This window comes from Mobula birostris, chromosome 2 (genome assembly GCF_030028105.1).
Source record: "Mobula birostris isolate sMobBir1 chromosome 2, sMobBir1.hap1, whole genome shotgun sequence".
NCBI classification, from domain to species: domain Eukaryota; kingdom Metazoa; phylum Chordata; class Chondrichthyes; order Myliobatiformes; family Myliobatidae; genus Mobula; species Mobula birostris.
Genome location: NC_092371.1, coordinates 12949497 through 12977047, shown reverse-complemented (window position 1 = coordinate 12977047; position 27551 = coordinate 12949497). Strand labels below are relative to the sequence as shown.

At 42.1% G+C, this 27551-nt stretch overlaps 1 protein-coding gene across 8 annotated transcripts in view; it reads left to right on the top strand.

Annotated features, from left to right (window-relative positions):
* The window catches only part of pogzb (pogo transposable element derived with ZNF domain b), a 101096-nt gene extending 74780 nt beyond the window's left edge, over nucleotides 1-26316 (top strand). For 6 of the 8 annotated variants that reach the window (XM_072283434.1, XM_072283412.1, XM_072283404.1 and 3 more), the window contains 14 exons: nucleotides 1374-1562; nucleotides 2815-2915; nucleotides 3150-3448; nucleotides 6017-6174; nucleotides 6371-6471; nucleotides 8467-8613; nucleotides 9886-10020; nucleotides 10593-10819; nucleotides 12358-12507; nucleotides 13935-13991; nucleotides 14838-14959; nucleotides 17257-17409; nucleotides 18070-18106; nucleotides 19771-26316. In XM_072283434.1, the coding sequence (XP_072139535.1) occupies nucleotides 1374-1562; nucleotides 2815-2915; nucleotides 3150-3448; nucleotides 6017-6174; nucleotides 6371-6471; nucleotides 8467-8613; nucleotides 9886-10020; nucleotides 10593-10819; nucleotides 12358-12507; nucleotides 13935-13991; nucleotides 14838-14959; nucleotides 17257-17409; nucleotides 18070-18106; nucleotides 19771-21550 (3656 nt within the window). In that variant the 3' untranslated portion in view covers nucleotides 21551-26316. The remainder of the gene's footprint in view (nucleotides 1-1373; nucleotides 1563-2814; nucleotides 2916-3149; nucleotides 3449-6016; nucleotides 6175-6370; nucleotides 6472-8466; nucleotides 8614-9885; nucleotides 10021-10592; nucleotides 10820-12357; nucleotides 12508-13934; nucleotides 13992-14837; nucleotides 14960-17256; nucleotides 17410-18069; nucleotides 18107-19770) is intronic. The other 2 variants (XM_072283396.1, XM_072283423.1) reach the window with 2 other exon arrangements.
* The last annotated feature ends 1235 nt before the right edge of the window (nucleotides 26317-27551 follow it).

Below are 27551 nucleotides of genomic sequence, written 5' to 3'. Positions count from 1 at the left end.
TTTTCCCCCTCCCTTCCCTCTTCTGTTCCCCAATCTGGTCTCTCACCTTTTCTCTTTACCTACCTATCACCTCTCCCTGTTGGGCACATGGCCAAGTGGTTAAGGCGTTCATCTAGTGATCTGAAGGTTGCTAGTTCAAGCCTCAGCTGTGGCAGCGTGTTTGTATCCTTGAGCAAGGCACATTGCTCTTGTGTCTGTGCAAGAAGTGGTGCCCCACACAGACTTCCAATCTGCGCCTTGAAGGCATGAAAATGCCTGACGCAGGCCTCTCATGGTCTGGGTTGACGTTCCCTCCCCCTCCCCTGGTGCACCACCACCTTCCCTTTCTCCTATGGTCCACTCTCCTTTCGTGTCAGATTTCTCCTTCTCCAGCCATTTGCCTTTTCTACCTACCTGCCTTTGCCTCTCACTTTCTAGCTTCCTTTCCTGTCTTGAAGGGTCGCAGCCCTAAACGCCTGCTGTTTATTCATTTCCATAGATGCCTTCTGACCTGCTGAGTTCCTCTACCATTTTGTAATTTGATTTGATCATTGGTAATTTGATTTTTACATTTAGTACATTAAGACATTATTTATCTCACTACATGGTAATTAGATGTTCAACTTCCATATCACGCTGTAGAATGTCTGCTGGTGCATAAGGACAGCAGGAAAAGCCTTTCCATTCATCCTACTTGTTTGGTATCTTTCTTGTGTCACCATGATCTCCTCCCTCCTTTGGCTTTCTAGAACAGAGAACCTGGTTTCGGTCTGATGTCTCCTTCTGCAGCTTGGCTAAGAAAACTAACTTTTCCATGCACCAGAACAGGGATGAGTACTTGTGTTACTTTAGTCATCACCTACACTCCAATTGAGGAAACTGCTAGCTACTTCATTGAAGATTTGAAGTTCAAACCAAGTTGTAGTGAAGTGACCAAAAACAGATTCCCAAAGTGTAGCTCCTAAATCAAACTTGTTCTTAAGAAATGAGCTCTCCCAAGAAAAACATTAATTTTATGCTACAGATTGCTGTGTGACAATACTACCAAATTATATTAGATTTACCTGGTGGTAAAGTTGGATTGCAGTAGTGAGCTTGGCTTGATAGAAAGCTGGTGCTGATAAGTTGCAAGGTGCAGTGATAATGGTGTAGAGATGGTTTGTGGCAAAACTATAAATGAACATTAGCCTCACCTGTAAAATGGTCTCCAGCCGCACAACATTCAGGCACATTGGACTCTTAAGTGTTCCCTCCCCTGAACAGATTCAAGCAGTTTCTTCAATATTCTCTGCAAGCTAAGCTTGTAAATGCATACCCCAATCCATTTGCTGCCCTCTTTTTGATGATGTGGATAGGTCCCATTTAAAACCTATTTCTTTCTTTTAAATTCCCAGTTAACTTCCTCCAGAACACTAGCCTCATTCGAGTGAAGACATCAGAGTCCACAACTCCAGAAATCAGGCCGAAGCCTGAAGAAGTGGTGAAGAGCAGCATCCTTCCACCAGTGCAAATCACCACAACCACCACTGCAGCCGCTCACATGATGCACAAGAACACACTAAACAATACAACTCCTTTCAAATGTAAGCTTTGCTTCTAACTACATTTGTCTATATCCATTATCTTTATTCTGAGTTGGTCTTCCCCCATTTAAAGTTACTGGTCAAGAATTTGTCAGTGCTTTTGTTTTGGGAGTAGTGTATCTGGGTGAGTGTTGTTTGTGAAAGATCATTAAGTCCATTGTACGTACCATTTCTTGCTCAGGAGAGCTTGTTCTGCATTGTATCTCTAAATATATAAATAGCTTTGCAAAGGAAAGCTCATTTCTTTCAGCAATGAGTGCTGCTCCTGGATTGTTCTGAAAAAAAAATACAGTAAATGACTTGAAGGAAGGAGATCAGTAGTCTTTAACTACTCCATGTGTCTCTTAAAGCCCATTGCTAAATTGGCCTACTAATCCACTTAAACTAAAAGGAAAAATTTGGATGGATGATAAATGTCAGTTTCAGTAAAAGAGGTTCCTGCTCCGTCTTCTAAAATCTGGTTACCTGTTATTTTAATCAGTATAAGTAAGATGAAAATCCATAAGTTTTTTTAAAAAAGGGGGGTGGTGGTGCCAGGGTAGAATAACAGTTAGCATGATTGGGGTATCTAAGTTCAATCCCGGTGTCCTCTGTCAGCAGTTTGTATGTCTTTCCCATGGAATATGTAGATTTTCTCCAGTTAGTAGCTTAATTGGTCATTGTAAATTGTATTGTGTTTGGGCTAGGGCTTTTTTGGGGGAGAGGGGCTGGAGATTGTTGGATGGCGCAAATCAAAGCACTGGAAATGCCTATTGCGCACTGCAGTGCTCAATAAATATTCAGGTAGATGCCTTGATAAATATTTAATTAAATATTTAGATAATCATTTAAATAAAAGGTATTCAATATGTAACTTAGTTTCTTTATTCTCTGCAATATAGACAATGTTGTGAATGTTGCTGCGGGAGTTTTAGAATTCTAATACAACACACAAAATGCTGGAAGAACACAGCAGCATCAGTGGAAATGAGGACTGAAGAAGGGTCTAGACCTGAGTTTCTCCAGCATTTTGTGTGCTTTGGATTTCAAGCATCTGCAGATTGTCTGGTGTTTTAGAATTATAATATTCTTGGTTATTGGTGGGAAGTTTCAATATTTAATAGTGTTGATGCCTTTGAAACCTGCATTTGAATTTTAACCCCTCTGCCCCTTCCCCCTCTGTTTCTGATATTCATTGTGCAGAAATTACTTCGAGCCTAGCAAAATTGCTGCCAGTTGTTCTGTTAAACTCTTTTTGCCTCTTTGTATGTAGTGCCTGAAAGCAATATTAACAATGGAGTTCCCATCCCAAAGGATTGTCCTAAATGCAACATTCATTTCAACATTATGGAGTCCCTAAGAGTTCACATGGCTGTAAGTAACTTTTGGTTCGGTTAACTTTGGTTCTGCTATCTTTTAAAGCTCAGGGTCTCATTTTTAAATAAAATCTCATTTCAGCTTGTTCCATTTACCTTTTTCCTAGGTTTTATAGGTCACATAAGTTATTTTCCTAAGAGATTTGACTCCTTCCTGGTGTACCAATGAAATCTACACAATGAGTTGGATATTGTTACTGATCTTTTCCTTACTAGACTTTTCTTTTTCCAGTACTGCTGTCCCCAGCTGCTGAATTCTTCAACGCCCACCAAGAGTCCTCAGCAGCAGCCACATCCAGCCCCACCCCAACCTCAACCCCCACCCCCACCTCCACCTCCAACCCCACCAACATCAACACAACAGCCACCAGTCAAGCTTGCCGAGCCTAGCCAAGGCAAACTCATCATGTTAGTGGATGATTTCTACTATGGGAGAGATGAAGGCAGCACCTATCAGATGCTTCATGAAATGAAGACCAGCACAACTTTCAGATGCCTCAGCTGCCTGAAGCGACTGAAGAACAACATCAGGTGCGCTCTCAAAGTTCAAAGTAAATCTATTATCAAAGTAAATGTATATTACCATATATAACCCTGAAATGAATTTCCTTGCAGTACAGTAAATACAACTAACAAAATAGAATCAATGAAAGACTGTGTCCAACAGGATGGACAAATGACCAATGTGCAAAAGACAAACTACAAAATAAAAGAAAAATCATTAAATAAGCAAAAAATTTTGAGAACATGAGATGAAGATTCCTTGAAAGTGGGTCCATTGGTTGTCGGAACATTTCAGTGAATGAAGTTATCCCTTCTGGTTCAAGATGATTGAGGGATAATAACTGTTCCTAAACCTGATGGTGTGAGTCCTGAGGCTCCAGTACCACCTTTCTGATGGCGGCAGCAGCAGCAAGAAGAGAGCATGGCCTGGGTAGTGGGGTTCCCTGATGACCGCTGTTTTCCTTCAACAGTGCTCTGTGTAGGTGTGCTCATTGGTGGTCAGGTGGGTTTTTCCCATTATGGACTGGATGGTATCCCTTTTTGGATTTTCCATTTCAGGACTTTGGTGTTTCCATCCGACTCGCAACTCGTAGTTTCACAAGGCCAGTGTCCTTAATAATAGCCTAGATAATAGAACCTTCAAGAAAGAATGGATGTATGGGACTTACTGGATTGCTCTCTTCTTAAAGAGTCAGCACATATATGAGGGTTCAAGGACCATGATTCTATTATCATACGTGGATTAAGCATTGGGAAGACCATAAGGCACAGGAGCAGAATTAGACCATTTGACCATTGAGACTGTCAGGAATTGGTGCTCAAAGTCAATGTTAGCGCATTTATGACGTGCACAAGTGTCATATAAGCAGCATTCACAAAACAAACAAACAAACATAAATTAACACAATCCTTAAAAGAAAGAACACAATTAGAACAAAAAAGTTAATTTTGTATTCCCTTGGGTACCTTAAGCCTTCACTTTTTAGGAATTGGTTTCATCTAAGAAAAGACAAAGAGTGAGAACCCTTAAGACCTTTGTCATTTACCAGAAATTCCTGACCTTTGATACTCTTGGAATTTCTGGAAATTCTAAATTTGTGTATGTTTACAAAATACAATTAAGTTGGTCAGTAAGACTATCGAAAATCTTTTCTTAGTACTTTTGTCAGTTAAATAAAGGTTCACGTGAATTAACATATCACAGATTTTTGTTTTTATTGCATTTTGGAAAATATCCCAACTTTTCTGGAAATGGGGTTTGTAAATGACCTGGATAAATAAGTAGAAGGGTGAGTTAGTAAGTTTGTTGATGACACAAAGGTTGGGGGTGTTGTGGATAGTCTAGAGGGTTGTCAGAGGTTACAGCAGGACATTGATAGGATGTAGAACTGGGCTGAGAAGTGGCAGATGGACTTCAGCCCATATAAGTGTGAAGTGGTTCATTTTGGTAGGTCCAATTTGAAGACAGAATATAATATAAATGATAAGACTCTTGGCAGTGTGGAGGATCTGAGCGATCTTGGGGTCTGTATCGATAGGACACTCAAAGCTGCTGCACAGGTTGACGGTGTTAAGAAGGTATATGGTGTGTTGGTGTTCATCAGCTGTGGGATTGAGTTCAAGAGCTATGGGGTAATGTTACAGCTATATTGGACCTTGGTCAGACCCCACTTGGAGTACTGTGTTCAGTTCTGGTCACCTCACTACAGGAAGGATCTGGATACCATAGAAAGAGTGAAGTGATTTACAAAGATGTTGCCTGGATTGGAGGGCATACTTTGCGAAAATAGGTTGAGTGTACTTGACCTTTTCTTCTTGGAGCGACAGAGGATGAGAGGTGTACTGATAGAGGTGTATAAGATGATGAGGGACATTGATCGTGTGGATAGCCAGAGGCTTTTTCCAAGGGCTGAAATGGTTAACACGATGGTGCATAGTTTTAAGGTGCTTGGAAATAGGTACCGAGGGGATGTAAGGGGTAAGTTTTTCACACGGAGTGGTGGGTGTGTGGAATGCACTGCTGGCGCTGGTGATGGAAACAGATACGATAAGGTCTTTTAAGAACCTTTTAGATAGGTACATGGAGCTTAGAAAAATAGAGGGGTATGCACTAGGGAAATTCTAAGCAGTTTCTAGAGTAGGTTACATGGTCGGCACAACATTGTGGGCTGAGGGGCCTGTGATGCCCTGTAAATTTCTGCGTTCAGATGGGATTCATTGTATTGGCATTGTGGGTGGCACTGACATGGTGGCTTGACCCTGTGCTGTTCAAAATAGTTTCCTCTGCCAGCAAGTGTAGTTTAAGTTTAGCTAGATATGATGCAGGACTCTGAATCTTGAAGACTAAACCTGGAGGTTTTGGCATGGAATGGTTTAGTACTACAGCACTACAGAGGCTAACTTGGTATATATTGAATACAAGCTTGTGAAATATTCTTATCCTATAAATTTTATAAGCAGGTACACAGTCAAAGAGGGAAGTGCTGGTGGGTGAGGAGTTTTACAATGATGAGGACTGACATAGGGCATTTTGTTGCATTTTTTAAAAGAAGTTTCCTCTGGCATCAGTTAACAACTGAAGTTTATTTACTACAGGTTTATGAACCACATGAAACATCACTTAGAACTGGAGCAGCAAAATGATGAGAGTATTGAGAACCACACTACTTGCCAGCACTGTTTCCGCCAGTACGCCACTCCTTTCCAGCTGCAGTGCCATATTGAGAATGTGCACAGCCCCTACGAAACCACCAGTAAGTACTGCTTAATCCCTATATTCTTTGTGTAATTCAGAGCAGGTGAATTAAGCAAAAGGGACGGGGCTTGTGCTTGATCATTATGTTCGAGGATTGCAAATTGGGTGATTGTCGGAGTTCAGGCTACTGCGTGTCAATTATTTGTAAGCCATCACTTTTCTCCTGTATCCTTACCTGCTCTCCTTCATTGTAGCAAAGTGCAAGATCTGTGAGCTGGCATTTGAAACAGAACAACTTTTCCTACAGCACATGAAGGATACTCACAAACCAGGAGAAATGCCGTATGTCTGTCAGGTAAATCTCATTTCCCTCTGTCATCCATACCTGCTACTTCAGTGCTTTTCCTGGAAATGGAATAGCTTAACTCAATTGGAAAGTCAATGACCAGTAAGTGAGGAAGCCCTTTACTGGTTTTTGAACATCCTTATCTAGGCTGCTACCTCTTCAGCATCAACTTGAGTTGCTGGAGAACAAGTTTGTTCACTACAAGAGATGAAAACTAGACAGTTCAACTCCACTTGAAGACATTGGAACTAAACATCCGAGAAGCAAAGACTAATCAGTTTACAAAGTTATGTTGTGTGTTTAGTGCACACAACAGAATGAATTTTTACCCAGCTGTGTTTACAGCAGTGGATTCAACTCAAGCTGTTTTCGTCTGTCAGGGTATTAGATTGTCGAAGGTCTTGTGTCCCTGTTTGATGAAACGGAGGATGTTCCTATCAACATTTCTCAGATTAATTGATCATTGCTGGATCATCTCAGGCACAAATTATGTTGTTTCCTTCTACTTCATTTGGGGAAAAATGCTTTGTATATTTCAAACACTTCATATGGAATTGTACATAATTATTTTTGCTCACTTTTTCTGTCGTGAAGGTACTGATTTCTGCTGGGAAATAGTGCCCCGGGTTAACATTTCAAAGGGAATATAACTTGACTAACTAGGAATTTAATAAGTTGTGAGTTCTGCTGCATGAGGAATGCAGCTGAACTTGATCAAGTGTGTTCTCGTTGCATACCTCACTCAGGTTTCATCTGTGGTAGATGGCATGTAATGTGGAAAAACATGACAATGTCTACACAATAGGCAAAAAGTTTACATTTTCAGAGTTGAACATTGATATTGTAAGGGCCCTGATCATTGTGACCTCAAAATTCAAATGTAGTTTTTAAAGTAAATAGTGTTGTTTCTAACCCAAACTTTGGGATACAGAAATTAAGATCTGCTTGTATGAATGCTAGGTGAGACCACAATGAATTACTAAATAGACTTGTTGCCTCAAATTTATATAGAAAGCTTGTGACAAATATTACAACCTTGATCCTGGAATGACAGGTTTGCCATATGAGGATAGATTGCATAAGCTAAACCTGTATTTTCTAGCATTCAGAGGAATGTCTAATCTCAGTGCAACTTAGAATATTGTTAAAAAGCTTATTGCCAGGAGTCTCAATTTCAGGATCAGGAATAGGCTATTTATGAATGAGCTGAAAAAGTGTTTTCACTGAGGGTGGGGAAGGTTGTTCAGTAATTATTGGATTTCAGATTGAGGGACGAGGATAGTGAGGTGGAAGATGAACCATGACCTTGAGTAGTAAAATGACTGTCTCTTCCTTGTTCTTTTGTTCAGTCCATACTGCAATAATGAAGCAAATTAAATTAGACCTGAGATTCTTCTGCTGGGCAGGTAGAATTGATGAAGTAATCTAGTGCATGTGCTCCAGTGAAAAAGATGTCAGATGGAGTGGATGCTGATTCACCTATCATTTGGTTCAAATTCTGGATCTTCTTTACCAGCAACACAATGGGAAATTCTTCTCCTCCCCATTACCATGACCCCCTCAAGGGAAGTTTAAGGATGGTTAATAAATATTGGACACTAGTGAATATAGCGGCACAGTACAGGTGATCCAGGTTCATTTCCTGCCACTGCCTGTAAAGAGTTTGTATGCTTTCCCTGTGACCGCGTGAGTTTCTTCTAGGTGCTCCAGTTTCTTCCCATGGTCCAAAGATATACCGGTTTGTAGGTTAATTGGTTCTTGTAAATTGTCCTGTGCGAGGATTGCTTGGCAGCTTGGCTCAAAGGGCCTACTCCATGCTGTAGCTTAATAAATAAATACAAGAATAAAATGTACTATCTGTACCCCAGATAGTACTCGTGGCTTAAAGCTGGACGTTTATGGTAAAGGGATGGAGTGGTAGTGACTGGGGTCTTGTATACAGTTGAGAAACTATTCTTCAGTCTACTGAGGACGTTGAAGTATTTTCTTGTGTTATTTTTCCAGGTATGCGAGTATCGCTCATCAGTATATTTGGAAGTGGATAGCCATTTCCGGATGATTCATGAAGACACTAAGAATTTGCTTTGCCCATACTGTCTCAAAGTGCTAAAGAACAGTAATGCCTACCAACAACACTACATGAAGCACCAGGTGAGTGTCCCTTGCTGCATGTCCTTAAGTGATTTGAACTATTTCTGAGAGTCTTGAGATGGAGAACAAAGGTTTTCTCTCTTTCCTCTACTTCTCGACAGAAGTAATTTGATTCTTGGGTTGTATTAATAATCAGGTTTATTATCACAGTTTTAAATGACTTAAGTTTGTTGAACAGCAAGATGCAGTGCCAAAGCATAAAGTTACTATAAATTACAAAATATTGCCAAAAAAAGTAATAAGGTAATGTTTATGGGCTGATCAGAAATCTGATGGAGGGGAAAAAGTTTTTCCTGAACTGTTGAGTGTGGGTCTTCAGGCTCCTGTACCACCTCCCTAATGGTATAATGTCAAGAGGGCATGTACCAGGTGTTGAGGGTCCTTAATGACAGATGTCACCTTCTTGAGACAAAGCCTCTTTAAGATGAACACGATAAATTGGGCTGGTTGTGCCCATGATGAGCTGGCTGACTCTGCAGTTCTGTGCATTGGATCATCTATAACAGGTGGTGATGCAGCCAGTTGGAATGCTGTGCACTGTATGTCTGTGAATTTATAGATGGCGTTTGAGCTGTGCCTAGCAGAGTCATGGGTGTGGAGAGAGTAGTGTAGTGGGCTAAGCTGAGATCCCAGAGGTGCATCTGCATTGATCCTCAGCAAGAAAAAAGTTGATACCAATCTATCCTGCCTGTGATCTCCCAATGAGGAAGCAGAGGATCCCCTTGCAAAGGGAGGTTTAGAAGCTTGGCGGTTAATGCTGAGGAGATGATGGTGTTGAATGCTGAGTTGTAATTAACAAAGAGCAACTTAATGTGTGTTTTATTGTCTCAGTGCCCCAAAACAAAATGGTGAACCAGTGAGATTGCATCCACTGTAGATCTGTTGTGGCCAAAGGCGATTTGCATGTCACCCAGGTTCTTGCCCAGGAGTTGATTCAAATCATAACCAGCACATTAGATACATGTGCTACTGCTTAGTAGTTGTTGAGGCAGCTCACCCTGTTCTTTTACTCATTTCCATGAATTATTACATTGGGCTAATGGACTGGCATCGGTTGAAACTTTAGTGTCATAGGTAATGGTGCCTTCAGAGAGTTGGGGGTGGATAATGGGATGGTGGGGTTTGGACCTGTGCAGATGTGCTCTGTCTTGATTCCCAAGTATGTTGGATTGGGAATGGTGGGAATTTTATAGCAGACACAAGTGACTAGGGTCACTTCTTTTTATAGGTGTCAGCTTCTGGCTTTTTCTTAATTGTCTTGTCTTGTTTCAGAAGAAAATTGTATATCCCTGCAATAAGTGCAGACTCCAGTTCATCAGTGCCAAGGAGAAAATGGAACACAAGGTTGATCACCACAAGACATTCAAGAAGCCAAAGCAGCTGGAAGGACTGCAGCCTGGTACCAAGGTTAGGAGTGTTCAATAATTCTAACCACATCTCTTTTCATTCACTACCTCCTTATCATTTCCATACACTGCTTTTAATTGCAATGCTCTTTTTGAAGCATTTGTCAAAGCATCTGCCAGCATCTAGTTGGCACACGCATCCTCTTACAGGAAAGGAAATATAAATATCTGTCAGTTTGACATGGGGTAGAAGAAGCTGTTTCAGAGATTGAAGAGAGATGATGGGGTGGGGAGAAAATGGAACACCCTCCCCAATTCACAAACACGCAGGGGACCTATACTTCAGTGTGATAAACTTACATTGGATGATTTCCATTCCAAATATGGACATGGGAATTTATACTTTTTTAAAAAAGAAAGACTTAGTTGACCCTTAAAGCCTGCTACTTCTGAAGGGCACATGCGGTTGTTCACGGGTGCTACGCTGTGATGATTTGTTCATGCAAATTTGTTCAATGCACTCAATGTAGATCAGGAATCATGCACACAACTTTTGGGTTATGCTTTATGCTTTGAATTGTAAATCTAGTTTTACTGTTGTAGGATGTGAATGTGATGCTCTTTCTATTTTAGGTTACAATAAGGACTTCAATGGGTCAAGCACGAGCAGCTGGAGGGCCCAATCAGGAGGTCCCGGCCAGAAAAGTCTACCCTCCAGTTTTGATTCCTAAAACACAGGAGCCCCCAACTTGCTCAACTGTTCACACTGTTACTTCGGTTGCCAAGCCTCCACTCAAACTGGACAAGAAGAAGTCTATGGAAAGGATGATCACATTATTAGTTGACATGCAGGAAATCAGGTATATGGTTTATTTTGTTTGTCTGAATATGTTGCTCTAATATGCAGTCATCTGTTCTGTTATAGGCATGGAAGCCAGGTGCAATTAAATTTTACATCATAATCCCCAGCTTTCGCCATGCTTCTGAAGGTCACTAACTCTGCAGAGGTAGTTCTTGCAGGATATTGTTGACAATTACCATTGCAATTTCCTGATTATGCTGAGGCTATGTTAATCTGGAGATGAGACTACGGATGCTAGAATCTGCAGCTAAATAAAACGCAGTGGATCACACATCATCTAATGGAGGGAAATGTTGCATTTGGCATTTTGGATTGAGAACCTTCATTGTCAGATGAAAATTTTTTACCTGAAGTGCAACTGCCATTTACCTGCATGTATCCTGCCCATGGAAGAGTGGTGGTTAGTGCAAGTCTACTACAGATTGGGGTGTTGGAGTTCAGAGTTCAATTTCAGCGTGCTCTGTAAGAAAGTTTGTATGTTCTTCCTGTGTGTGCATGGGTTTCCTCCTACAGTTCAAAGACATACTGGTCAGTAGGTTAAATTTAGTCATTGCAAATTGTCCTGTGATTTGGCTAGGGTTAAATCGGTGCGTCGGTGTGTGGCGTGATTCAGGCCAAAAGGACCTGTTCTGTGCTGTATCTCTAAACAAATAAAAGAAAACCCGAGTTCCTCCAGCAGGTTTTGTTCTAAGCCTACATTAAGTAGTTCTGTGTGTGCTGCAGCCAAGTGGCTCCCTTTGTCTCATAACCTTTTACACATGGCAGTGTTCTTTTGCATATCATTCAACAAAAGCTATTCTCGCACTTGCACACACACACCACCACACCTTCACTGTATGCCTTGGTTAATTGTGGTTTAATGATCAGCAGTTTTGCCATAGTCTGGACATAATGGTTAATTCCATTCCAGGGACGTGAGGACTTAAACCTGGTTGATATCCCTATTGAAGTACAGAAAAATGTTGCACTGTCAGAATTGCTGTTATCTAAGGCCTTGTTTGGCTCTTAAAGTGAACGCAACATATCTGCCTGTGACTCTTTTTAAAGAGCAAGCCAGTCATTATTCACCCACCAACTGACGTTTAAAATAGATGGCATCATCTAAATGGCTGAAAATAGAAGAAAAATACTGTAAATCTAAAATGGAAAATGTGAGAAACACTCAGCAGATCCCACCAGTATGTTTGGAAAGTGACATACTGTTGTTTCAGGTCAGGATTTTCTGACAAAGGAATTTCAACCTGAAGCATTTATTTCTCTGTTCATTGATGCTGGCTGGCATCAATGTGTTCTGTTATGCTCACGTTTTTCGTGAGTGTGTAATTTAGCTTCAGCTTTTCCACATTGCACTAATGACCCCAAAAATTAGTGGCTGGGACATGCTGAGGTCTGCAGGATGTTTGGTGTTAGGGTGGCTGGGCCTGATGTGCTTCAGTCTCTGCTTCTGACATTATTTCAGGGAACGCTTTACGATCACAGTATGCTTTGTTTGAATTGCCAGTGAAACTAAGTTCTGTGTTTATTCTAAACTAACAGGAAGGTACATGGTAACCAGGTGTGCCTGGAGTGCAACTTCGACATCACTAACATCAACAACATCAGCAACCACTTCCCCACGTACGTCCATTGCTCCCGATGTCGGTACAGCACCAGCTGCAGCCGGGCTTACGCTGACCACATGATCAGGTAGGGCCACCTGGATCTGGGGCTTGTTGTCATTATCAGCTGGTTACATTTCAGACCACGCGTATGTCAGTGCAGGAGGGTAAGAGGAACAGAGGGTTCTGCTTCAGTATGAATTGAGAATAGGGAGGAAGACAAATGTTGGCATTGATCGGTGTGAATGTGCCTATTGAGTTGTTTCAGACTTATTCTGTGCATTTGCATTTCTATTGCATGTTGTTTTGCAATATATTTTAAAACTGTATGTGCTGCTAGAATGTTGTGTAGATGGTGTTGTCAATTACTGTGTTTATATTTGCATTGGAGACAGATCACACTGTAATTGCACATTCAGCAGTCATGGCATCTAAGGTTGAGTAGGACAAGAGTAATCTGTGTTAGTTCAGACTGCACCAAAAGAACACCAATTTGATCTAGTTCAGCACAATTCTAATACAAGCTCCATGAACACAACCTTTTGAATTATCTATGACAAGTATTGCAAGCCATACTGAAGTTTGTTTTAAATTTCTATCCCTATCCATATCTTTCATAAATGTGTTTTAGTACAAATTGAAACACTTGTCTGGAGCTCTTGGGATCTATGCTGGACACAATAGTCATCTTCCTCTGAGCAGCAGAACTGTCCTTTTTAAATACGGTGCATCAGTTGTGGGAAATCTCCCTAACCTGAAGTCTGAAATGCTGTTTGCTGAGATTGCCAAAGTTGAACTGGTAGGTTAATTGATTAATTTTGGAGCTTGGCTGGAATTAATTAGTACAGTCTGTACTATAGATTCAAAACTTGCCCGACCAAAGTGTTTCAACTTGTCCAACTTTGTTAGTAACAAAACTTGTCATATATTCCAACTTTGTGTTGAAATTTTCTTTGTCTAATTTGCTAGCTGCTTCTCCGCCCAATCATCTCCCTGCTTTGTATATCCAAGTCTGTCTTGTGTATTTGCAAAGAATTCTAAGGACTTGAGCATTCACATGAAATGTGGCAAAATATTTAAATATTTTGATCTACCTACCTAAAGCACACATGGTGGTGCAGTGTAAATTTCTAGAGTGAGTTGTGTCCCATGAGCAGAAATCGGGCAGAATAGTTTTGGACTTTGAGAATGAGAGGAGCATTTAAAACCTATAAACCTTCTCAGAAACTTGGTGAGGCAGATGTCAGAAGTCTCCCAACTCTGTCTACATGATCAAAAAGGTTCTAGTGGGAAAGCAATGCTGCACTTAAGAAAACTTCTTCACTGAGATCTCTGGCTTTTTCACTTAAGAATGTAGATGGCCAGTTGGACACAGTTCTGGATGTGAAAGGAACTAAGCAATGTTGGTGGGAAATGAGAGTTGAGACAGGTTAACCAGAACAGCAGGTTGGGCTTGGAGCTTTGGGGATGCTCCTGCTCTGCTATTTTATTAACACAACTCTATTTATTCTGCAGTTACCACACTCAACGAGGGAAACCAAAATACTTGATGTTTGGAAAAATGAAAAAAAGGTAATTTGGGTTAGCTTTGCCTTTTATAGCCCAGAAATTACACTTGAAACACACTCAACTCCGTCCAACTCAGAACTTTTCCATAGCAATCAACTATCATTCTAAGTGAAATTTTTAACCATGCTGTTGGTCTGAGAGGTTAGAAGTTTGAATATCAATCAAGAATAGAGGATGCTCGCAATGATACAAAGCAAACTGATCCTCACCTAGAGGAAATGATGGGCTGTCATGGTTCAGCAACACCGAGTGGATGCAAATTCAAATATTTTAATGTAAAGTAGACCCAATTCCAGCACACTAACTAGCTTGGGTTGGACAGCCAGTTGCTTGCTAATTAAGCATTAGGAAGAATTTTTTTTTTTTTTTTTTTTAAATCCTAGCTTCTGTCCAGATATCTCAGTGGTTGAAAGTCAAGTGCAGGAATCCCAGCAGTCAGTTTGCAGCCAACAGTATGTCTTTAACAAGACATACAAAACAAAACGTATCTAGTATCTAGCAAACGTATCTAACAAAACGTATCTAGTATCTAGCTCACCTGTTTTATTGATGCAAGTTTAGGATCAGTACACTGGAGAACATGCACTTATTTTTTAAAATACCACTGCAGTATTTTTCGTATCACAATCTTGCCTGCAAAAGTACGCCATTGATTGTATCACACTGCCTCAGTTCTGTAATGAAATAACAGCCAAGGTTACATGCTCAATCTCTGGGATGTAGGGGGGAAGATCACAGCCACTGTGCCACAGCTGATGACAAAATGTCCTCCCATTTGCTCATTGATGTAAATTATATAAGGTGAGTGTCCTGTACTGACATGGTAAAATGTCTTTTCTTCCCTTACAGTGGCGTTTTGCTGGCATGCTCATCCTGTACGTTTACTGTTGATAAAGGTGATGGGGATGAGATGGCACAACACCTGGATCTAAACCAAGAGCACGGTCCCTGCCGATTTGTGACACTCACAGGTAGGGGCGCACGGTACTCGGGTTTAGGTGTGGTTTTCAGTTGCCATTGCTTTTTTTTAAACTAGAATGAGATGTTCCTTCAAACTCAGCCTCTGAAATCTTGGGTATAGAGTCAGGAATCTTGTCCAACTTCCCTTATTTACGGATATGCAAAAGTATCACTTTAATTTTGATAAACCTAAAATACTTTTGCCTGAGAAAAAAATCAACTTCAGTTCTTTCTGCAGCACTCTTTCTCTACACTTTCAGATGAATGCAAGAATTGGTAAGATCAGTATACTTCAATCCTCTGTTCTCACTACTGCCATCAGTATGTGGTGCAGGAGTCCTGGTTCCCATGCTGCCAGGTTCAGAAGCCGTTGTGCCCTGCAGCCATTGGTTTTCTAGACCAGCTTCCCTCACCCTAGCACTGAACTGACTCAATAGCTGTGGACTCTTTGCATAATTTTCATAATTTGCATAAATTTGCATAATTTGTCCTCTTTTGCACATTAGGTGTTTTTTGGTCTTTCTATTTCTTAATTAATTCTAATTGTGTTCCCCCCACCCCCGTGGGTGCCTGCAAGAAAATGAATCTGAAGGTTGTATATAGTATATGTACTTTGATAATAAATTCATTTGAATTTACTTTGAAAATTGCAAGGAGATACCAGAATCAAGGAGTAAGTTTGATCATCTCTGGAGCATGTCTGTCTTTCACACCTCAAACTTAGTTATAGAGGTTTTGCTCCTGTGGCATTAAATATTTCTCTTCCCACATGGTTAATAACAGTAGAACAGAGAAGAGCTGCTGTCTTACCACTTCAGTGACCAAACCTCAATCCTGAACAGCTGTGTTTGTCAGTGAAGTTTGCATGTTCTCTGTGTGACTACTCTGGTTTCTTCCCACATCCCAAAGATGTGAAGTTTGTTGGGTTAACTGGCCACTGTAAAATTAATCCCAGTGTGTGCAAGAGGTAGAATCCGAGGGAGTTTTTGGAATATAAGGAAAATAACTGAGTGGAGGAATGGGACAGCTCTGAGTCAAAGTGTGCTTCATGTTATGAAGAAATATGAACGATGCAAAGAATTGACACTCAGTTTCACGCATGTCTGCTCTTATCCCATCCTCCCACCACCCTTTCCTCACCTACCACCCCACCTGCCTCCATGTCCAGCACTTAATTCTCTGAAACTTGCACCACCTCCAGAGAAATCCCACCACCAAGCACATCTTTCCCTCCCATCCTCTTGCTGTTTTCTGCAGGAATCGCTCTGTACACGACTCCCTTGTCCATTTGTCCCTCCTTACTGATCTCCCTTCTGGCACTTATCCTTGTAAGTGGAACAAGTGCTACATCTTTCCCTACACCACCTCCCTCACTACCATTCAGGGCCCTAAACAGTCCTTCCAGGTGAGGCAACACTTCACCTGTGAGTCTTTTGGAGTCATTTACTGTGTTCAAACTTCTGGTAATGCCTCCCTCTCTCCACCTCCCTTCACCATTTCTCATGCCCTTTACCCCCCTCTCATCTTATTTCCTTGCCCACCCATCACCTCCCTCTGGTGTTCCTCTTCCACCCCCCCCGCAACTTTCTTTCTTCCATGGCCTTGTCTCTTTCACCAATCAACTTCCCAGCTCTTTACTTCTCTCCTCCCTGCACCTTTTAAATCTACTCAGCTTTTTTTTCTCTAGTCCTGCTGAAGGATTTCAGCCCAAAACATCGACTACACTTTTTTCCATGGGTTCTGCCTGGCCTGCTGAGTTCCTCCAGCATTTTGTGTATGTAACACCCAGTTTCTAACTGAGTGTAGGTTGAATTTTAACTCAAAAGCCACAATGTCAATGGCTGACAAGGCAGCATTTTTAATAAAAAAATTATTAGCTTTATTTGTCCCATGTACATCAAAACATACAGTGAAATGCTTTATTTGCGTCAATAACCAACACAGTCCAGATGTGTGCAGGGGCGAGTGTCGCCATGCTTTCAGCCCCATCGTTGTATACCCACAGCTTAGCAACTCTAACCTTTTGGAATGTGGGAGGAAACTAGAGCACCCAGGTAAAACCCACACAGTGATGGGGAGAACATTACCTACAGTGGCAGGTCTGAACCCTGATCGCTGACACTGTAAAAGTCATGCTAACCATTACTCTACCGTGCTCCCCTTGATGTGATCCTCAATTATTAAGTGATGTGCTTGCAGCTTTTAACCAGATCTGACAGTTATAAAATTTTAATTCCTCTGCCTGTCCACCCCACTTTCACCCTGTTCAAAATTTTTATTTTGTATTTCTCCTGCCCTGTTTCTAAAGCGAACAATCAGAAGAAAAGCTCTGAAATGGCAGAGGAAGCAGCACAAGATTCGGAATCGTGGCTTCCAACTGCTGAAGGTGAAAGCGATGGAGAAGAGGAGAAAGATGATGTTCAGGAGTCCAGCGCTGAAGGAAAAACAGAAGAAAGTTCAGGTAGTGGAAAGTTTTGTCAGTAAACAATTTTCAGTGTAGCATCAATATTGAGGTGGGTCAGAATCAGATTTACTGTCACTGACATGTAAAAGTTGGTTGTTTTGTAGTTACAGTACATTGCAAAGCCATAAAATTACTATAAATTACAAAAATACATAGTGCAAAAAATGAGTAACAAGATGGTGTTCCGGGGTTCAGCAATCTCGTGATGGACAGAAAGAAGCTGTTTTTAAATCATTGACAGTAAGTCTTTGAGTTGCTCTACCACTTCCCTGATGGTAGTGATGAGAAGCGAGCATGTGTTGGAGAGTGAGGGTCTTTGGTGATAGATTCCACTACGTTGAGGCAGCATCTCTTGAAGATGTGCTCAGTTATCATCTTTGGAAACGTCTGTCATTGTTCACAAAACCACATGTGATAAGGACAGGTCCAGGGTAAACTGTGGAAGAAGAGAGAACCATGAATCTTTTAATGCTGCCTCTTTAATAGAGTAACACTAACTTCATGTAAAGAGCTGCACATGAGTAAAATCCTAAAATGCCTGGTATTTAGAGGAGGTAACCTTGGTCAATTGCTTGAATGTTCTATTTTGTACTCCAAGATGTGTACTGAATGCATTTGTCATCCATTACCAAACCTTACACATATCCTCTTCTGTAGGTCCAGCCACCTCAGAAGTGAAGGGTCCTGTTGTCAAGTAAGTACACGCTGGAATGCAAAGCGCTTGTGTATTGTGATAAGTTGGGCATATTTGGGTGAATTTGCTTAAAACCTAATTATGTTTGTGGGATTGATGGGTTGGGCTGTTGCGATTGGTGTCTTGTATTCCTAGGATAGCAAAAGGTGCCCCAGTGTGGTGGGGAAGAATTGGGATTTGGCTATAATATCTGATTGCTACTCATTTGTCTGTTAGTGCAGAGCAATGTGTAGTTCTGTTGTATTTCCCTATACATTATGACCTTATCTTCAACTTCAGCATATGAACACAGAACAATATGGCTTCTGCAGCCATTAGTCTGACAATTTCATTAATGGCCTGAGCCACTCTAACTCCCACAATGTTGTACCAATATTTTAATCTACTCCAAAATTAATCTAGCCCTTCATTTTACTTTTCTCCATTTACTTAAGTTAAGAGTCTCTAATGCCCCTAATATACAGTGGTACTAGGAAATTTGTGAACCCTGTAGAAAATTTGATCAAATCTTCACGCAGGTCCTAAAACTAGATAAAGAGAACTCAATTAAATAAATAACACAAAAATCATTATACTTCATTTATTTATTGAGGAAACAATCCAGTGATACATGCATTTGTTGGAAAAAGAATATTTCTGTAGTTCTTTTGCTTTTACCCTTGGGTTCTTTTTCACCTCCTTCAGCATTGCATGTTGTGCTCTTGGTGAGATCCTTATAGGATATCCACTCCTAGGGAGAGTAGCAACAGTACTGAGTTTACTGCATTTGTGGACATTTTCTCTTAATGTGGACTGATGAACACTCAGATCTTTAGAAATACTTTTGTAGCCTTTTCCAGCTTTGTGCATCTCTACAATTATTCTAAGGTCCTCTGAAAGTTGTTTTGATTGCGGCATGGTGCACCTCAGTAAATCTTTCTTGAGAAGAGTAGGCACTGTCAGTAATCTGATGTTTTACATAGGGCAGGGCACCTCTACAACCATTTCCAATCTCATCTCATTGATTGAAATTCCTGACTCTAAATAGCTTTTGTAAAAGGCATTACCCCAGAGGTTCACATACTTTTACCAGCAAGTAAATGTAATATTGGATCATTTTTCTCAATAAATAAATGAACAAGTGTAATGTATTTTGTGTTATTTAATTGAATTCTTTTCTAGTTTTAGGATGTGTGTGAAGATAACAAATTTTAGGTCATATTTATGCAGAGATAGAGAAAATTCGACAGAATTCACCAACTTTCTAGCATCACTGTATCTGCCTCTCACCACTTCTGACATCCTCCCTATACTTCCCTCCAATCACCTTAAAATATGAATTTAGCATTCACTGCCAGAAGCATTCTTAGTATCAGGTGAAGTGGAATGCCAGGAGCATCATGGGTCATGCTTGGAGTTAGTTGCCTGAGACGTAGATGCTTTCTGGTTGGTACAGATTCTATTCAAAATAGAAAATGTCACTTATCAAGCTCTGGCAGTCTGCAATTTTCCAGAATCTGATTTATTATCATTGACTAGTATAGCGTGACGTTTGTTGTTTTGTGGCAGCAATTCAGTGCAAAGACATGAAAAGTTACTGTAGCTTACAAAATAGTGCAAGCAAAGTAGGAATACTGAGGTAGTTTTGAGGAAAACCATTGATTTTTGTCTTTGTACTCTTGCAGGACTCTGGAAGTCACAACTGTAAGGCTCAGCACAGTCTGCTCCACTAACTATATTAATGCAAGGGTTAGTTCCCGTTCAGATGTTGAAAGTTCACCACTGTCACCTCCACCTCTACCTCCACCTCCATCTCCACCTCCAACTGCTTCCAGTAATGACAAAAGTGTTTTGTGTGCAGTACCAATCAATGTAGTTACAAAGCCTGCGAGTCCCATCTACATTGAAGAAGACAAGAAGAGTTTGAGTCCAATAATTGTTGAGGAGACGCAAGAAAGTTCAAGCCCAGTACTCATGGAAGAGAGGAAGAATTTGAGTCCAGTCAGTGTCGAGGAGGAAAGTAGGAACTTGAGTCCAGTATCTGTTGAGGAGAACAGCAATGATTTAAGTCCTGAACACCACCAGAGCAACAACGATTTGTCACAGGAAGATGCTGAACCTGAGATTGAGCAGGAAGATCTGCCCTCTAATGGAAGACCCCTGTCTGAGCATGAGTTCAGGGTGGTGCTGCACGCCTTGTGCTGCGGTATGCAGGCTGCGTTGGAGCATTATGCCAGCTCTCGGAGTCAGGTGGAGCAGTGGCTGAACGAGTGTGCCCAGCAACTTGACCTGCTGAATGCTGCCAGTGACACTAAACCCCCTCTCCTGTGCACAGAGGCTGAGGAACAGCTGGTCGAGTGGGTCCTGGTGCAGAGGGAGCAGCAGCTACCCCTCACTGAAGAAACCTTCCTCCAGAAGCTGCTTGGGCTGCTGGGTCCTGAGGACCACCAACTGGCAGAGACTTGCCTGTGGGCAGTTGGGTTCTTCCTGCGGCACAACCTTCTGGCCTATGCCAAGGTCACAGTGGAGCACAGATTGCCAAAAAAGATGGAGGGAGACATCCAGACTTTGCTCGAGTTTGCTCAACGACAGATAAACATGAGGGACTTCCCACGCCGGATGATCGCCAACATGGACGAAATCCCAATATTCCTCGACCCGGAGTCGCTCCACAGGCCCGATGGCACGCTGGGTAGCCTAGGGCTGATGGGGACTGGGCAGCCGCAGTTTGTGGTGGTCTTCACCATCTTGGCAGATGGAAGCCTGCTGCCCACCATGGTCTTCTCCCGGGGCGGCCTACCATCCTGGCTGAAGGTACCCAGCGACATTCTCCTAGAGGTAAAAACAAGCGGGCACAGTGATGACGAAATCTTAAAACTGTGGCTGGCCAAAGTGTGGCAGAGGCATGTGTCTACACGGCATGGCCGGAGCGTGCTGGTGCTGGACCGCTTCCGCGGCCATCTGTCAGACAATTTCATCGATGGCCTAAGTCGCTGTAACTCCCTGCCCCTGGTCATTCCAGGGGGCTGCACCTCCAGAATACAGCCCCTTGACATGTGCATCAGCCAAACTTTCAGAAACTTCTTGCAGAAACGATGGGCCGAGTACCTGAGGGAAGCCAAATGCTATCGGGACGTGTACGGCGATGTGCTGCAGTCCCTGCTCAACTGGGTGGCAGAGGCAGTTGAGTTTGTAGGCTCCAATTCTGGAGTGGTACAGCAATCCTTCCTGTTAGCTGGCCTGCTTTCGGCACCTGGAGGGCAGCCCACCCCCCAACAGCACAAGGTTGAGGTCCAGGAGGAGCTGGTGAGCTTCCTGCAGGAGCAGCTGGAACTGAGTGGGAAGCTGGACGAGAGTGAGGAGGAAGCCCCCACGGCACCCCTCGACCCCAGGCTGCTGACCAAGCTGTTCGAGGCAGACAGTGACACGGAGTCTTTCTACGGGTTCCGCGAGAATGATTTGTAAATATCGCCAGTTTGCTGTTACTATTGTTTTTCGCGAGGAGGGCAAGAGGTTTAGATTGGCAGGAGTGCACACTGTGGCAGATGCCCTGGAGTCTGTACTCATGCGCAGAGAGTGGGGAGGAGGCAGGACTAAAGCCACCATGAACTAGAATATGCTGATCTTGTAAACTGCCCCATACCTGTCTCTGCATGGCACCGGTTATGCCAGCTGGATCCTCTGCCACTGATGGGGGAGGTGTCAAGAGGCACTGCATCCTCACCTACACCCTCCCTCTCCAGTCTGTAATCCAAAAGTGGTCATCTGGTCACGCCTATGAGGGCAAGAAATGTTTTATGTAAAACAGCTGCGCACTCCCGAATTTGGTGTGAATTTCCTGCCTCTCCAATGGAGGCCTGTGATTTCAAACAGTGTAGCTTCTCCACAGGCATATTGGAGAACACAGAGTGTCACATGGTCGCACAAAGCTTTCACCAATGGAAGTATCTAGACTTGTTTTCTTTGCAGGGGTAGAGAAATACCCCTCTCTGTCTGATTTTTTTCTTTTAAATCTCTGATTTTATCTTGGCCCTAGCTGCTCTTTGATCCTGGATGATATATATACGCTCAACTTTTCCTGTCACAAATGGTTGGCATCAGCAGCTGGAGGTATCTTGGATCACAGGTGGGGGCATGGTGGTGCAGCACTGGGCTAGGGGCATGAGTTGACTGGTTTGGTGCCACCATTAGTGGGGACTAGTACACTAGAGCTGCCATGGCTGAGATAGAGGAGCCCCCCCCCCCCCCCCCACCTTCCTCCAGTGGGCATCACTGCCTTTCATGGTCCAGACTTGGGCCTAACTGCCCATTTGAGGTTGAAGGGTTAAAATGTGAAGAAAGAAGATTTTGCTCCTATAACTCCGGCAGATCTTTCAGGCAGCACAGGTCACCACCAGCATTTAAAGTGATATCCTCGCCACAAGCCTGTACCGTGAGAAATGCCTCATTCACGTAAAGACCTATTGCTGATTCCTTCTGGCCTGGTTATAGCAGCTTACAGTTTCAAACTTGCTGCACCACAATTCCACCAGAGCAATGGAAGTGGAATTCAGTTGTAAAATAGTTTCCAGTGTGATTCCTTCCATTTCCCTCTTTCATTGTTCCCATGACTTCATTTGGCCACTGGCCTAGAGGCCAGCCCATGGATGCCTGGCTCACAGTTGTCTTTCTGCACCCAGTTACCATGTTTGGTGACTGATTTGCTGTTGACCATGGTGGGCATTATGTGCTGAATGCCTATTGATATATCCTGCCTCTGAACATCAAAGCTGGAGCTTGATGACCTATGTGACCATTTCCCAGGACTTAAGCAAGGCACTTAGCAGCTGATTGACAAATAAAAGCAAATCACATTTTGCTCTAATGTACTGCTGCCAAAATTTGAATGTGTAGATGGCTCAGTCAGTTACAACCCTGGTTCCCTCAATCAAATCCCAACTACCGGAATGGAGTTCTGTGCAAAAACCCAACGCTAGAGTTGGGGAAAAGATACACCCTATATTTCATCTGAGCCACAAGCTTGGATGTAGACTGTTCGATAGTTGGGGTGTTCAAGACTTGAAGTGTCATGTGGGCAAGTGTCTGTTTTGCTGCGTGGGTCTGAGGAGTCCTAGTATGTCCAGCCCTCCTGATGGGTGGAGTAGAGGGTGGCTCTCTGGAGAAGTAACAGGTGATGTTTGTTACTCTGCTGGGTTTTCTGACTTGAGCTGATTCAGGTTTACAAGAACCTCATAGAAACCACCAGCCCATCTCATCCTGAGGCCAACGTACTGTTCGACTCCCACAATTTTACTCTTACCACCAGCCAAGAAGAGATGAAGGCCAAGCTTCCAGTCTTGTACGTGCTCAAATTTGTAATCTAGGGTAGGGTTTGGCGTGATGTCCATCACAGTCAGCAGTCACTTAGCTTGGATATGAAAATAAATTTTTGGGAATGGGTGAAAGGATGTGTAGCTGGGTTATAGCACCTGTGGGGCTGCCTCTTCAACTCAAGTTTTCTTTGTTGGAAATGGTGCAAGGGAACAGCTACAGAATGAAATTTAGCTCTTTTAAAAGAAAAATGAGAGAAACTGCCTAAACTACTGTTGTTTTGATTGGATCCAGTCAGTATTGTACTGTAACTGAGTTTTTTTTAAAGAGATGTTGAGGTTTCAGCTCTTTGTGCATTGGGGTTGATTTAAATACTTTTACACTCTGATGCAAGGGCAGAAGGAAATGCTGTCTTCTCTCCCTTATGCACAGCCTAACCATAACTTCATAATGGTATTTCAGGGGTCTCACATCATGACTCCAGTGGCTGCTTTGCAGCCAGGATTTCCACACGATTCTGCCCTCCTGGTGAAGGTGACACAATTGCAAATACAGATTACAGTGTAGTTTCAGATGTCAGACAGATTCATGTATAAACTGTACTTGGATCAGCTCCAACCAGTATATGAGGTGATTTCACAGAGGAGCTGGATTTTAGGGTGCAGCCCATAAATGTAGCAATACCGTATTTTCCTAAAGCAGATGTTCTATGAGTGTATAATGTATTTTTAATCTCTGCTCAGTTATTTTGCCACAGTTGTATATAATTGATGTATATAATCAGTTTTACCTGTTTAGTTACATTTTTATTAAATGGGTCAGGTACCTCGGCCATGCAGACTGTGTTCCACCTGTCAGTCGGACCAGAGGGCGACTAAGCCCGTGTTATGGTTGGCTGGTAGGGTATTTGAAAATGTACATGGGAACAGTTTGGCAGATGAAGGAGTTAGGGCAAAAACAGGAGGATAACTAAATCCCACTTTGGATCAGAGAACTTTCCAGGAAAATGGACTAGGTTAGGTTCAGTTAGAATGCTTTTTCTGGAGGTCTGACAAGCTCCACACCTGCTGAAGCTTCTGTGATGTCTGTCCAGATGTACCACGGGGAGGGTGAGAGGAAGAGAACTGGATAAAGAAGGTGTTCTATTAAACATTCCCTTCTGTTCTACGGGCACTTGATGCCCAGTCTGAGGTGATAAACTTTCCCTGATGACATAACACGGTGTGAATAATCTGGGGCTCTGATTCAGACCTAGAGAGTTGTGTCCACATTGCTTTAGCACACCCAGCATCACTGTTTTTGGTACCCTTGTTTTTCATTCTTTCTCTGCTAACTTGAAATGCACTACCAGAAAGAACGCTCAAAGAAGAAAATCGGCCCATCGCACATTGGAAATAGAAATATTTTGCACTAAGGCAGGAAGAATTGACCATGACCTCAAAATGGTCTTAACTCATTTGTTCAGAGAGGTGCGAGATTAACTCGCGGCATGTTTGAGTGCCCTCCTTGCTTTCATATTTGAAGATGATGTCCATTTACTTTCTCCAGTTAAGTCTTGGCTAACACATGGCAAATTCCACCACTTTTTCAAACATACACTTCAGATTGTAACTTGAAAAAAAATTTTAAATATTTTCATGTTAAAGGTTTTTGATCCAAAAAAATCTTTATATTCACCCATCCCCATGTGGTAAAGGATTGCATCCCTGCAATTTACAAAGTTTGTGTGATGCTCCCTATGGATTCCCGCAAGATTTGCAGATCACTTGGGCCAGTTACACCTCTTATCATCCATCAGTCAGTGCCTTCAGGAGTGGAAAGACAAGGAAAGCACCAAATTGCTCCTCCTGCAGTTTTGTTCAGTGATAACATAGTTTGTAGAGGTTTTGCCTTTCGGGGCTATGCTTTTGGCAGTAAATTACCCTCAGTGTTTTGTATCTGCACATCCAAGGCCACCTTGTTAACTGACATGTGGATCGGTGAGCAGCGACTTCTGTTCAGAATTGCAAAAATATTTTAATACATTTTTTAAAAATAGGACACCAAATAATCTAGTGGACACGAGCCCTTTAAAAAGTGATGGGATGGTCCCATTTCTATTTTGCATTGGTGCAGAAAATGCAGATACTAAAAGGATGCATTGTTGGATTGGAGTGCATCTGATATGTGTCATGTACATGCTGGTTCATACTGCTATTTTTAGATTAGCAGGGTCACCTATTCTGAGGTTCTTATGTTACATATGTACCGCACTGTTTGGAAAAAACAAATTCCACGCAATATTTTTTACTGATGAGTGTTAACAGTTATGGAGGGAAGCAAATTTTTTTGTATTGCAACCCCTTTTTGTGTATTGCAGTTGGGTTAGGGGCTGAAACTAATTTTGGTGTTGACGTTGAATTATACAGGATCCTGACTTGAGCCACTCTAGTCTCATTTAATTATTTCTTAAAAATAAATGTAGTTCCATGTGTTTGAATGAGTTTGTGACAAGCCTCGCGTTCGGTTTTCATCTTGTTACGTCCCTGATGTACCCTTCTGTCTTTCACCCTCTCCCTCGCCCTGTCTCAGTCGAGGAGCAGAGGCTGCTGAGGGAAGGGTTGCGGCTGGACAAGATCAAAGCTGTTCTTAAAGTGCACGGGCTGGGACAGATATTGTCCTCTGTATCCACCCCAGTGTGATGTTCAAACTTCTGTCATGTTTAAAGAAAAATCTTAGTTTTTAAAGCTTTAGTCAGTTCATTGAGCAACAACCATCATGGTTTTTATAGAGCATAAACTGATGTATGATAATTTGCATGGAATGCTGTAATTTTTGACTGTGTCACTGACTTTGTTTACTTTGGACTCCTTCATCCCCAGTTGCTTTGTAAGTATCCATAAAATACAATGTACCTGTAATTGAGAAAGTGACCAGAAAATAAAAGTCTTTTTTTAAAAAAAAGCTTTTGTATAAACTAACCCAAATGGTCGAGGTTTTTTTTGCTTCATAGCTTAAGTGTAAACAGCTGTCTGCTTGGAGAAATTGCTAGGGAAAGTTCCATTAGCACAGGATAGCTCAGTTACTCTGAGGGAGAGATTGATCTTTCTGTTAATCAGCTGTATGTGCTCATGGTTCAGTCTTTTTATGTTTCCTGAGTTGAGTATAGCTCTCGACACTGGAGTGCCATTGAACAAACTTGTGATACGTGTAAGGAGTTTGTACGTTCTCCCCATGACAGCGTGGGTTTCCTCCTGGTGCTCCAGTTGCCCATGGAAAAGCTTTTCTGTGTCTGCAAGGTACTATCGCCACCATGCTATTGTGGATTGGAAGAACACTAGAACTCGATGGGTGTAGCACCGTAATAAGATGGACCATTGGAGTTTATTACCTCCTTCTCAAGGTGTGAATGACTTGGAGTTGGGCCAGTAGGTCTGCTGATGGATTGAAGGGTTGTACATGACCTTTATGGGACATGCACAGCCCACTTGGTTCTTTGCTTTTAAAGTGTTGTCACTTTTGTAAACAACACGCAGCAGACTTGTACACAAGCATCCCCCACAAACAACAATAAGGTAATGACCAGATTGTTGTCTTCTAACTGAAGTTTGAAGTAAATTTATAATACAAAGATAAAAGGGAAACTTTCGCTTCCCTTCAACTAAAAGTTGAAGGGTCTTAGCCATTTGGGAAAACATGCGTGTTCTTGGTTTAATTTCTCAACTAGTGTCAATCTAAATGTTTGGAGTGGCACTTGGACTTCCCAACTTGGAGCATACCTTTCTAGCTGGGTGAGTATAAAATTATAATGAATTGTCATATACAGCTAAACCTCTTATCCCTGCAGTCATATGCGAGTGCTTTGTTCCCTCAAAGTCATTAACTGTGCCATTTTTAGACCTAAACACTAAGATTGTTTATACTTTGTGTTCAAACAAATGGTTATTGGTTTCTGTGGTAACCTGCCGCCCATCTGTTCTTATCTATGGCTTTGGCAGCATAGGCACACATGACCTTTCCATTGTTACTTTTTCAGGCCTGCGTTATAAAGAACAATACTCGTCATAAGTTTGCTTCTGGAATTCAGCTTTCCTTTTGTCTGTGCTCTTATCTGTACCAAGTACCCAGTCGTCATGTTTAAGCCCAGAACATGAACGTCAGGATAATTCTGCACAGA